Source organism: Rhinoderma darwinii, chromosome 2 (genome assembly GCF_050947455.1).
Source record: "Rhinoderma darwinii isolate aRhiDar2 chromosome 2, aRhiDar2.hap1, whole genome shotgun sequence".
In the NCBI taxonomy this organism is placed as follows: domain Eukaryota; kingdom Metazoa; phylum Chordata; class Amphibia; order Anura; family Rhinodermatidae; genus Rhinoderma; species Rhinoderma darwinii.
This window is the reverse complement of record NC_134688.1, coordinates 313,945,372-313,959,305: the sequence shown is the minus strand read 5'-3', so window position 1 is coordinate 313,959,305 and position 13,934 is coordinate 313,945,372. Positions and strand designations below refer to the sequence as shown.

At 43.5% G+C, this 13,934-nt stretch overlaps 1 protein-coding gene across 2 annotated transcripts in view; it reads right to left on the bottom strand.

The window, feature by feature from the left end:
- SARS1 (seryl-tRNA synthetase 1) overlaps positions 1–13,934 on the bottom strand; it is a 193,354-nt gene that overhangs the window by 177,591 nt on the left and 1,829 nt on the right. For both annotated transcript variants that reach the window (XM_075853538.1, XM_075853537.1), the window contains exon 2: positions 5,042–5,112. In XM_075853538.1, coding sequence (XP_075709653.1) covers positions 5,042–5,112 — 71 coding nt within the window. The remainder of the gene's footprint in view (positions 1–5,041; positions 5,113–13,934) is intronic.

Below are 13,934 nucleotides of genomic sequence, written 5' to 3'. Positions count from 1 at the left end.
CGAGTGCTGAATTGGGACAGCGTGCGCGCATGCCCACACAGCTCCAACGCTGCTGCCGACGATACTAGCGCCGCCACGGAACAGAAGAATTCCCATTCTTCTTCTCTTCCGTGGCAAAGGCGGAGCTGTGTGTGCGTGTGCATGTGCGCGCGCATTGCTCTTCTCTCCATCTCTTCTCAGACAGTGAAGGAAACACTGATCTTGCGCGAGAGATCACACAGCACAAGCAGCTGTGACACTGTCCGTAGCCGACTGGACAGTGTCACAGGCATTGCCCTTTACACGCCCCACTGACTAGAGGATAAGAATTTTTTTTTAAGTGAGACAGGGTTTGTGCAGTACTGCCTATTGCATACTGCACAAGTATGGGCAGTTGAAAGGTTCTCTTTAAGCCCTTCAGGGCGGAGCCTGTTTTGGCCTTGTGGACGCAGCCGATTTTTCTCAAATTTGACATGTGTCACTTTATGTGGTAATAACTTGGGAAAGCTTTTATCTAGCCAAGCGATTCTGATTGTTTTCTCGTGACATATTGTACTTTATGTTAGTGGAAAAATGTGATCAATACATTCAGTATTTGTTTGTGAAAAACCCCAAACTTTAGAGAAAATTTGCAAAAATTTGCATTTTTCAACATTTAAATGTATCTGCTTGTAAAACAGATAGCAATACCACACAAAATAGTTACTAATTAACATTTCCCCATAGGTCTACTTTATGTTGGTATCGTTTTTTGAACATCCTTGTAAAGGATCTGCCAGACACAACTTCTGTGTCGACGCCCATAGGTAATCAGTCTGCACCTGCTTCTATGTCTGTGAGACTGACTCCGTCTTCCACCACCCAGGATGGCAGGCTTAGGAGTGGGAGAGCCTATCACAGCCTGGCCAGACAGAGCTAGCTCCCGCCCTCTGTCTATTTATACCTGCCTTTCCTGTTCCTCCTTTGCTTGTGATTCTTCTCTGTTGGTTTCCTGGCCCTGCTGCAGCTTCTTGAACTACTGATCCTCTGCTTGTGATTGACCTTGGCTTTACTTACCACTCTTCTGCTCTGCGTTTTTGTACCTCGCTCATCTCCTGGTTTGACTCGGCTCGTTCACTTCGCTTGTTGCTCACGGTGTCCCCGTGGGCAACTTCCCCGTTTCCCTGGCTTCTTTGTACCCTTGTCTGTCTGTCGTGCACCTATTGAGTGTAGGGACCGTCGCCCAGTTGTACCCCGTCGCCTAGGGCGGGTCGTTGCAAGTAGGCAGGGACTGAGTGGCGGGTAGATTAGGGCTCACTTGTCTGTCTCCCTACCCCGACATTACATTCCTTTTATTTTTCTAGGACGTTACAAAGCTTGGAACTTTAGCAGCAATTTCTCACATTTTCAAGAAAATTTCAAAAGGCCATTTTTATAGGTACCAGTTCAGTTCTGAAGTGGCTTTGAGGGCCTTCTTTATTAGGAACCCCCATAAGTCACACAATTTTAAAAGCTGCATTAAGAAAGTTTCTTAACCCTTAAGGGTTTCTTAAGGGGTTTCACAGGAATTAAAGCACAGTAGAGATTTTGTCAGAAAATCTATTTTAATAAAAAAAAAATTCTGTAACACAAACATTTTACCAGAGAAACGCAACTCAATATTTATTGCTCAGATTCTGCAGTTTTTAGAAATATCCCACATGTGGGCCTAGTCTGTTAATAGACTGAAGCACAGGCCTCAGAAGGAAAGGAGCACCTAGGGGATTTTGGGTCCTCCCTTTTATTAGAATATACTTTAGGCAACATGTCAAGTTTGGAGCGGTCTTGTGGGGCTAAAACAGTGGAAACACCCCCAAAAAGACACCATTTGGCAAACTACACCCCTCAAAGAATTTATCAAGGGGTATAGTGAGCATATTAACCCCACAGGTTATTTGCTGAATTTAGTGGAATTAGTCCGTAAAAATTAAAATCTAAATTTTTTCCAATAAAACGAAGAAATAATCCATTTTTACAAGGAATAAAGAAGAAAAGGCACCCCAAGTTTTGTAAAGCAATTTCTCCTGATTACGGTAATACCCAATATGTGGTAATAAACAGCTGTTTGGACACACGGCAGGGCTCAGAAGGAAAGGAGCCCTATTTGGCTTTTGGAGCTCAAGTTTACTGGACTGGTTTTCGGGTATCAAGTCGCATTTGCAAAGCATCTGAGGGACCAAAACAGTGGAAACCCCCCAGAAGTGACCCCATTTGGGAAACTACAGCCCTAAAAAGAATTTATCTAGGGGTATAGTGAGCATTTTGATCCCATAAGTTTTTTTACTGAATTTAGTGTAATTAGGCCGTGAAAACTTCTATAGTTTTTAATTCTCTTTTTTTCGATGCGATTATGGCGATACCATATCTATATAGGTTTTTTTTATGTTTTACTGTGTTTGCACGATAAAATCACTGTTTTAAAAAAATGATTTTGTTTTTGTGTCGCCATATTCTAAGAGCCACAACTTTTTTTTATTTTTCTATCAGGAAAGCTGTGTGAGGGCTTGTTATTTGAAGAACAAAATAGTTTTAATTGTTACCATTTTTGGGTACTTGCGACATTTTGATCCCTATTTATTCCGTTTTTTGGAAGCTGAAGTGACTAAAAATAGCGATTCTGGTATAGTTTATTTATTTTTTTATGGCGGTTACCGTGCGCGACAAATTTCATTATATTTTTATAGTTCAGGCCGTTACAGATGTGGCGATACCAATTATGCATAGTTTATTTATTTTTTGCTAATAAAGGACTTTAGAAAAGGGAAAAAGGGCGATTTTTTATTTTATTATTTTCACATTTTACTCTTACTTTTGTAACTTTTTTTTTTTTAGTCCCACTAGGGACTTGAAGATCCAATTGTTGGATTGTTGTTATAATACCCTGCAATACTTATGTATTGCAGACCATTATACCGGTCAGGGGGCACTGACAGGGGGCATATTAGGTCCTGCCTCTAGCAGGACCTAATCGCCTTCCATATATGGCAGACCGGAAGCCTTTGTTAGGCTTCCAGTTGCCATAGCAACCATCGGCCCCCGCAATCGCGCCGTGTCGATGTTATAACAACTTAAATGCGGCGGTCGCTAGTTAATAGGCGAGGGATCACCGCTGTGATCTTACCCAATGTTTTCCCCCAGTACTAAAGCTGCTAGTAGCAACCCGTACTTGGAGATGCCGGGGAATATCTGTGTGCTCTGTTAGGAGCACACGTAGATGAATGGGCTGCAGGCACAAAGACCAGTGCTGCAGCCTGTTAATCTACGTGGGGTGGTCAGGAAGGGGTTAATGGACTTTTTTTTTTTCACACGTTCAATCACGATCTTGTGATTCTGGCATTAATGTCGTTTATGTAAAACACAATGGATGGGCCGGTACAGCACAGGGCCCTGCTCAGACATTAGGTCCCATGCACACGAACATGCTTTTGCGGCCCCATTCATTTCTATGGGGCCATGCACATGACCGTAGTTTTTGCGGTCCGTGCATGGCCCGGGGATCATAGAAAATAATGAATACACATAATAACACAAAGAAGCAAAATTATTATTCTTACCTTTCCTGGGTCCAGCGCTGGAGCCGCCATGTCAGCGAGCTGGGCCCTATAGCTAATCCAATGTGTGTGATACGGTCTGCTGAGCTGTGTATCTAATCCCATCATGTGTGATACTGTCTGCTGAGCCACTGTATCTAATCCTATCATGTGTGATACTGTCTCTAATCCCATCATGTGTGTTACTGTCTGCTGGGCCCTATAGCTAATCAAATAATGTGTGATACGGTCTGCTGGGCCGATGTATCTAATCCTATCATGTGTGATACTGTCTGCGGAGCCAATGTATCTAATCCTATCAGGTCTGATACTGTCTGCTGGGCCACTGCATCTAATCCTATCCATAGTTTATAGGGTCGTAGTGCTATAGATATGCTGTCTCCTATACATACATACATTTTTTTGGGGTGGACACATATGCATTAGTGCTATTTCCCCTGACATTTTAAGTCCATAGTGGTGCCCCTGGCTGCTAGTGCTGCATTGTTGGGTCACTTAGGAGACCCAGCGATGCAGCTGAAAGCTGCGGCCTGTCGGCCATGAGACGTTTGCGGGGGGGGGTGGGGCCCAATAAGAACTTTTGCATCGGGGCCCATGAGCCTTTAGTTACGCCCCTGGGTGCGTCTTATAGTCCGAAAAAAATGGTATATAAATATGGTATCGCCCTAATCATATTAACCCACAAAACAAGGTTAACATGCACGGTGAATGCTGTAAAAACGAAACCCAAAAAACAATGGAGGATTGCTGTTTTCTTCCATTCCACCCCACATATTTACCAGTACATTATATGGTAAAATAAACGGTGACATGTCCCAGAAAAATCAAACATTCATATGGATATATCGATGAAAAGATAAATGCCTAATTCACACGAGCATGTCAGTTTTGCGTGCGTGAAAAACGAAGCGTTTTTGCTGCGTTGCAGTTCCATGTGGCATCCGTGTACGGTGCGCGTCTAAGTTTTTTAGGCGCGTATGTCTCGCGTTTTTTAAGTCAGCAAAAAAAACTGAAGGAGGTGTTTTATTTTTTTTTCTCATAATTTCTTTTGCAACTGGTGCCTGAAAAACACAGACAGCACACAGATGACGTCACGGATTGACTTCAATGGGTGTGTGATGCGGAAAAAACGCACAAGAAAAGGACATGCAGTGAGTTTCACGCAGCAGACACATGCTGCGTGAAAAACACAATGTCTGAAAGGCCCCATTGAATTGCATAGGCCAGTGTGACGTCCGTGGTTTTAACGCGCGTAACACGGACTTGAAATACGCTCGTGTGAATTAGGCCTAAGATATGGCTTTTGGAAGGAAAAAACGAAAATGAAAAAAAAATAAAAAATGGCTGCTGCGTGATGGGGTCAAATTTTTTTTTCCAAAATGATAATGTCAAATCAAATCAAAAGTCTGTATTATTTGGAATATAACCCATTTATACATTTTCTTTTTTAAATAACATACACAACAGGAAAAAAAAGTAAATTCTCTTCTTACCTTCATTTTTTCTCCAATACTTTTGCTGCACAGATTCTTAGACTTGTTCAAAGCATCTGTCTGAAATCTGCCTAGAATTACAAACATTAAGCGATGAGATTTTTAACAGTATACGGGGCTTAGTTTGGACACAGCAAATTTACGTTTTTATTTGTTTCTTTCATTTCCGCATTCTGAAAGCCCGAGTACATTGCAATAGTTCTGTGGGTCTTACGCGGGACCCAATAGGTTCTTGTACATAGTAGACCTGGGGGCCATTGTTAGGCTCCCAGCTGCCATGGCAACCCATTGGCACCCCGTAATCGCGTTGTGCCATCAGCGATGGGCTAACATAGGGAACCCCTTCAAAAACCACTTAAGTGGTCTCCGATCCTGGCCGTTATAGTGAACACCTGCTGATGATGGTGAGGGATCAGCTTCTGAGCCATCCTTGCGCCATAATACTACGACGTGGTGTGGGAATTACCCACTCATCATGCTGTACTATTAAGGCGCTGTGCAAGAAGGGTTAAAGGGGTTTCCATGGATTTAAAACAAAAGAAAATTCACTATGCCCCATAATTACATCTAAGGCTACATTCACATGACAGGGAAAAATGGCTGTGTGACGGACATTTTTCACGAATCAATCCTTGTGACGGTCGTTAAAAACTGATCCTGGCCCTCACAAGAGGACTCCCCGGGCACAGCGCTGCTTTAAAAGGGGTTTTCCAGCCATTAAAAATTTATGGCCTATCCTCAGGATAGGCCATCAATAGCTGATGATGATGGCCTATGGTACGAGCGCCGCTTCCCCTTTATTTCTTCTTGCTCACTGTGAATCATTGACATGCGTTTAGCGGCGATTCACAGGTATTACAGCCTTTTCTCCTCTTGAAGCTCGTACAAGCGCTGCGGCCCCTTCAAAACTGCTGATCGGCAAGGGTCCCGAAAGACGGTCCCCGACCCATTTGCGCTGAACCAGGTGAAGCTCTTGACTTCACTGTCCATATATGGGCATGGTGTTGCACTATCTACGTGGGCACTGACACTATCTATGTGGGCACTATCTACAGGGGCACTGTGGTGTTTTCAGGCGGGTTTTAACAAAAATTAACCTGCAAATTAAATTCATCTGTTATTTTTAAACACCTTTTTTTGGCCTTAATGACCAAGGATTGTTTTTTGCTTTTTCACGGTCACATTCTAAGAGTTAACTTTTTTTAAGGGCTTGTTTTTTTTGCAGGGAGAGTTGTATTTTTCAACTGCACCACTTTTGGATGCATATAATATTATTAACTTTTATTAACTTTATTTTAGGAGAAAATTGAAAATAAACTGCTATTCCAGCATTGTTTTTCACGTTATAAATTTACGCCGTTCGCTATGTGGGATAAACATGTTAGGGCCTGTTTACATCAGCGCCACCCTTCAGTTCATGGGTTCCGCTAGACCTTTCCGTCGGAGGAACCTTTTAATGGAAAGGCAAACTGAAACCATAGCTTCCGTCTGCATTACCATTGACTGCAATGGTAATGCTTCCGTTGTAAATAGCTTCCGTTTGTCTCGGTTCCGTAAGGTTTCAGTTTTTTTGGCGGAAACAATAGCGACAAAAAAATGTTCCGTTCATGGGTTCCTCCGACGGAAAGGTCTGACTGAACCCATAAATGCAAGGGTGACGCCGATGTGAACACACCCTTACCTTTATTCTATGGGTCAGCTCGATTACGGGGATGCCAAATATATAAAAGATTTTATGTTTTACTATGTTTTCACAATAAAAACGCTTTTAACCCCTTAATGACCAGCCTATTTTAGACCTTAATGACCAAGCCATTTTTTACGTTTTTCTATCGTCGCATTCCAAGAGCTATAACTTTTATTTTTGCGTCAACATAGCTGTATGAGGTCTTGTTTTTTGCGGGACAAGTTGTATTTTTTAATAGCACCATTTTGAGGTACATATTTATTGATTAACTTTTATTAACTTTTGGGGGGGGGGGGGGGGAATAGAAAAAAATCTGAAATTTCGCCACTCTTTTTTGCGTCCTAAATCTACGCCGTTTACCGTGTGGTATAAATAACACAATAACTTTATTCAGTGGGTTGTTATGATTGCAACAATACTAAATTTGTATAGTTTTTGTATGTTTTACTACTTTTACACAGTAAAAACGCTTTTTTTTCAAAATTATTTGTTTTTGTGTTTCCATATTTGAAGAGCCGTAACGTTTTTATTTTTTCGCCGATGCGGTTGTATGAGGGCTTTTTTTTTTGCGGGACAACTTGTAGTTTTTATTGGTACCATTTTGGAGTAGATGCAACTTTTTGATCACTTTTTAATCACATTTTTTTAAAGTCAGGATTCACAGAAAACAGCAATTTTTCTGTCGTTTTTTATTTAATTTTTTACGGCGTTCACCGTGCGGGTTAAGTAATGTAATAGATTTATAGTCGGGGTCGTTATGGACGCTGCAATACCAAATATGTGTAACTTTTTTACTTTATTTTGGTTTTTTAATAGTAAAGCATTTTGTAAGGGGAAAAAGTGGGTTTTTCATTTTTTTTTCACATTTTTTTTTATTAACTTTATTAAACTTTTTTTTTTACTTTTTTACTAGTCCCTCTAGGGGACTTTAATATGCGATTCTGCGATCGCTATTATAATACACTGCAATACTTCTGTATTGCAGTGTATTACTGCCTGTCCGTTTAAAACGGACAGGCATCTGCTAGGTCATGCCTCCGGCATGATCTAGCAGGCATTCATTACAGGCAGACCTGGGGGCCTTTATTAGGCCCCCGGCTGCCATTGGAGACACAGACACTCGGCGATCGTATCGCCGGGTGTCAGTGGGAGAGAGGGGGAGCTCCCTCCCTCTCTCCAAAACCACTCAGATGCGGTGGTCGCTATTGAGCACCGCATCTGAGGGGTTAAACGGGTGAGATCGATACTTATATTGATCTCACCCGGTCGAGCAGGGACGCCCCCAGCCCTCAGCTGCCTCTGGCAGCTGAGAGCAGGGAGATTTGACAGCTCCCTGCTCTGTTTACTTATTCCGATGTCGCTACGTAAAAAGTCTATGGCATCGGAATAAGGCCCATTAGTGACCGACGTAAAAACACGATGGGCCGGTCACTAACGGGTTAAAAAACAATTACTTGTTTTTGAATCGACGCATTCCAAGAGCCGTAACGTTTTTTTTGTCCCAGTAGGGAACTTCACTTTACGACGTTCTGATCGCAGATATATACAGATCCTTCTCAATTAATTCGAATATCATCAAAAAGTTTATTTATTTCAGCAATTCAATAAAAAAAGTGAAACTCATTCATTATATAGATTTATTACACACAGAGTGATCTATTTCCAGCATTTTTATTTTTTTTTTAAAGGGGTTGGCCAGGAAAAAATTATTTTCTAAAAAGTATCCCCCAGCATTGGTTTGCATAGCCTAAAACCCCTACTAACCTTATAACCAGTTTGGGTATGTATACACGGCCTATTTTCGGAAGTTTTTCGGGTTGAATAATCGGAATCAAAACGCCTCCAAACATCTGCCCATTGATTTCAATGGGAAAACTGCGTTCTGTTCCGACGGAGCAGATTTTGCGGCGTTTTTTTACGCGTAAAAAAACAGCCGCGAAAAAGAAGTGCAGGACACTTCTTGGGACGTTTTTGGAGCAGTTTTTCATAGACTATTAAAAAAAAACGGCCGTAAAAAAATGTCTGAAAATCAGGAGCGGTTTTCTCTTGAAAACAGCTCTGTATTTTAAGACGTTTTTGACCCTTGCTTCTGTTCCTGTCTGTTTCCGGTCTTGTAATCCACCATACCCATGATCCCTTGCTGCATCTGAGACTGCTTACATCCCCCCCTCTTCCTCCACAGCATCTCAGCTATTTGTATACTGCCACGCCCCTCTATGTTCACAGGTCATTCCCTGCTCTAATTACAGGGACCCAGCCCGACAGACAGACAGACAGACACACACACACAGACACACAGACACACAGACACACACACAATGGGGTTTATATGCAGGGATAATGGGGGTTATATACACAGATGAGGAGGGTTATATACACGTATGAGGAGGGTAATACACAGGGACGATGGGGTAATACACAGGGATGATAGAACTCCATCATCCCTGTATATAACCGCCATCATCCCTGTGTATTACCCCATCATTCCTGTATATAACTCCCATCATCCCTATATAAAACCGCCATCATTCCTGTAAATAGCCCTTAATATCCTTATACACAGGGATGATGGGTGTTATACACAGGAATGATGACCCCATCATCCCTGTATTTATATAACCCCCATCATCTCTGTATTTATATAACCCCCATCATCCCTGTATTTATATAACCCCCATCACCCCTGTATTTACGTAACCCAGCGTGGGCGATGAGAGAAGAGGAGAGGACATGTACGAGGAGAGACGCAGCGGTCAGGCAGTGAGCGAACTCTGCTTCGGGTCTCTGGGGAAGCCCCTGACATTACTGACTATATATGGACAGCGATGTCCCCAGAGTCCCGGAGCAGAGCCTATACTAGCACTTTGCTCTGGGACTCCGACTCTGGAGAAGCCCTTGACAACACTGTCCATATATGGACAGTGATGTCTGGGGATTCCACAAAGTCCTGGAGCAGAGCCGCGTCTCTCCTCGTCCACGCTGCGGCCAGGCAGTGAGAGAACTCAGAGAGAGAAGAAAAAGGGGACGTGAACGACAAGATAGGAAGAGGGGGCATGTACTTTGAGACACGACGCTCTGTGTCTTTGCTCAGCCAGCACTTCCGGCTAAAAAGAGGCACGGCGCATCATCAACTACAGGCAGTGGGACCAGAGAGGAGCTCATAAAACATCCGCCCAGCCCACTGCCTGTAAACGTAGTTGATGACGCGCCAAGCCTCTTTTCAGTCAGAAGTGCTGGCTGAGTAAAGACACGGAACGTCACAGGAAAGGAAAAATTTACTCTGGATATGGTTATGTCACCGCTAATTAGAAGTAGCCGTTCCAAACATAAAATGACATTAGAAAGTATACATGTCACCTCAGGTTAAAATAGAAATAAAATGTATTCCTGGCCAACCCCTTTAATGTTGAAGATTATGGCTAAGGGCCAGTTCACACGCTGCGTAAATACTGTGGAAATCCGCAGCAAATACAGCAGCAGCAAAGTGGATGAGATAAAATAAATCTCATCCACACGCTGCATACTGAGCGGAAAAACCGCGCAGAAATTGACCTGCGGTGCAGAGTTCTATTCCGCAGCATGTCAATTGTATTTATGTAAACGCTGCTTATTTGTTGCAGGATTTCCCCATTGTATACAATGGGGATGTAAATACCGCTTCAAATTGTAGTTGTTACGTTTTTTTGCGGCGGGTTCGCAGCGATCCCGCCGCAAAAAACGCAACTCACAAAACAACAAATATATAATACTTACCTAGGAGTCTGTGCTTCATCCTCCTGGGATGACGCTTCATCCCATGTGACCGCCGCTTCAGCCAATCACATGCTGCAGCAGTCTACTGGGATGAGACGTCATCCCAGGAGGCCGGTCTGGTAGCAGTTCGGCTAAGTGCTGCAGTTTGTCGCAGCGGACAAATTGCAACACAGTTTGGTGCGCTTTTTCGCCCCGGAATTCCTAGCAGCGCACAGGGCATATACGCTGCGTGCTATTACGCAGTGTATCCACCCCGTGTGAACTCAGCCTTAGGGTATGTTCACACAAGATATTTTCAGCCATTTTTCGGGACGTAAACGGCCCGAAAAACGGCTAAAGAAATCGGAAGCAGAACGCCTCCAAACATCTGCTCATTGATTTCAATGGGAAAAACGGCGTTCTGTTCCAAAAGAGGCGTTTTTTTACATGGCCGTTTTTCAAAGCAGCTGAATAGAAAAACAGCTGCGAAAAAGTGTATATCACTTCTTCAGCCGTTTTTTGGAGCCGTTTTTCATAGACTCTATAGAAAAACAGCTCCAAAAACGTCCGTTAGAAACGCCGCAAAAACAGCGAGTTTGCTTAGCAAAAAACTTCTGAAAATCAGCTCCGTATTTTCAGACGTTTTTTGCTAGGGTATGTTCACACGCTTAAGGGTATGTGCACACACACTAATTACGTCCGTAATTGACGGACGTATTTCGGGCCGCAAGTCCCGGACCGAACACAGTGCAAGGAGCCGGGCTCCTAGCATCATACTTATGTACGATGCTAGAAGTCCCTGCCTCGCTGCAGGACAACTGTCCCGTACTGTAAACATGATTACACTACGGGACAGTTGTCCTGCAGCAAGGCAGGGACTCCTAGCGTCGTACATAAGTATGATGCTAGGAGCCCGGCTCCTTGCACTGTGTTCGGTCCGGGACTTGCGGCCGAAATACGTCCGTCAATTACGGACGTAATTAGTGTGTGTGCACATACCCTAACAGTTCATGAAAACCCAAAGTTTAGTCTCTCAGAAAATTTGAATATTGGGTAAAAGTTGAAGATTGTAGACTCATGGTGTCACCCTCTAACCAGCTAATCAACACAAAACACCTGCAAAGGTTTCCTAAGCCTTTAAATGGTCCAACAATCTGGTTCAGTAGGCTACACAATCATGGGGAAGACTGCTGACTTGACAGTGGTCATTGACACCTTCCACAAAGAGGGTAAGCCACAAAGGGACATTGCTAAAGAAGCTGGCTGTTCACAGAGTGCTGTATCCAAGCATATTAATGGAAGGTTGAGAGGAAGGAAAAAGTGTGGTGGAAAAACGTGCACAAGCAACAGGGATAACCGCAGCCTTGAAAGGAATCTGGGGGAAATTCACAAAAAGTGGACTGTGGCGGGAGTCAGTGCTTCAAGAGCCATCAAACACACAGACGTATCTAGGACATGGGCTACAACGGTCGCATTCCTTGAGACAATGTCAGAAGCGTCTTACCCTGGCTAAAGAGAAAAAGGACTGGTCTGCTGCTCAGGGGTCCAAGTCATGTTTTAAGATGAAAGTAACTTTTGCATTTCATTTGGAAATCAAGGTCCCAGAGTCTGGATGAAGAGTGGAGAGGCATCAATCCAAGTTGCTTGAGGTCCAGTATGAAGTTTCCACAGTCAGTGATGGTTTGGAGAGACATGTCATCTGCGGGTGTTGGTTCATTGTGTTATATCAAGTCCAGAGTCAGTGCAGCCAGCTAGCTACCAGGAAATCTTAGAGCACTTCATGCTTCCCTCTGCTGACAAGCTTTATGGAGATGCTGATTTCATTTACCTGCCCACACTGCCAATAGTACCAATACCTGGTGTAATAACCACAGTATCACTGTGCTTGATGGGCCAGCAAACTCGCCTGACCTAAACCCCATAGAGAATCTATGGGGTATTGTCAAGAGGAAGATGAGATACCAGACCCAACAATGCAGACGAGCTGAAGGCCGCTATCAAAGCAACCTGGGCTTCCATAACACCTCAGCAGTGCCACAGGCTGATCGCATCCATGCCACGCCGCATTGATGCAGTAATTCATGCAAAAGGAGCGCCGACCAAGCTCTTAGATTCCAGCAGGAGCCTGGCTGCGTAGAACAGCTGTGCTCCTACTGCTGATCTTGTAGGTACAGTGGCAGTACCCACAAGATCAGAGTGACGGATATATACGTCTCTTACACAAGAACTAGCAAGGAAGACATCACATGAGCAGATGGCCAGTCATGGCATGTCACTGCAGCGGTCTGTGATTGGCTGACCAGCTCACATGAGGGTTACCATGCATTTAAATAGATGTGGTGGGAGATATCAATTTTGCCACTGAGGGAATGGTGAGGAATTCTAAAAGGTAAATATATTGATAAGTTATTATTTTAGCATTTTGGCCAGAGTGAAAACTCCTTTAACACAAAATAAGAAACATAATTTTAACTTCTACCATGTTTGCTTGTCCTCATTGAAGTTTCTAAGGAAAGAGAGCAATCCGGGCTCATGTCAGGCCGACTCCCGATTGAACTCTCTGGAGACTGGAGTGGCGGGCACAGAACAGATAGGTGTGTTGCCCACCTCTGAGATCCTTACCTATCAGACATTTAATATACTGTAAATATGGCATGCTTATGATCGGAATTTTTTAATGCCAAAGATAAACGTGTGTTCACATTAGCGTTTGCCTTCCGTTTTGGCTTTCCATTCATCTGCATCCATTCCGCTAGGTTTCAGTTTTTTTCACGGAAACAATAGCGTAGTGTGCTGCACTATTGTTTTCACGGAAAACTAGCGGAATAGTCACAAACTGAAACCACTAAAATAACATTAAAATCAATGGTATTGCAGACTGAAACTATACATTCCAGGTGTCACATCAGCGTCACCCTTTCAAAGTTCCGCTAGACCTTTCCGTCGGAGGAACTCATCAACAAAAAGGCAAACTGAAACCATAGCTTCCTTGAGTTCAGTGGTAATGCAAATGGTTTCCGTTTGTCTCGGTTCCGTAAGGTTTTTGTTGTTTTCATGGAATCAATAGTGGTCGACTACGCTATTGTTTCCGCCAAAACAACGGAAACCTTACTTAAAGGGGTTGTCCGAGATAAAATGACTGTGTTAATGATTGTAATTTATAAATGTAAATACATTTGTAATACACTTCCATTTTGGCCCCGTTTCCAGATGCTGCCGTGGGGTACTTGACGGGCGACGTCACTCTCTGGCTGCTGTGTTGATCTTCAATTATTTTCCAGGTATACGACACGTCACTTGTAACGTGCCCTGTATGGGCTGTTCTGTTGTAACGCGCATGCGCAGTTATGGTCTGTGCAGCAGAACAGCCCGTCACAAATGTCGTATACCCAACAAAGAATTGAAGATCAACACAGCGGCCAGAGACAGTGCAGAGGGTGACGTCACCCGTCAAGTACCCCACGCCAGGATCTG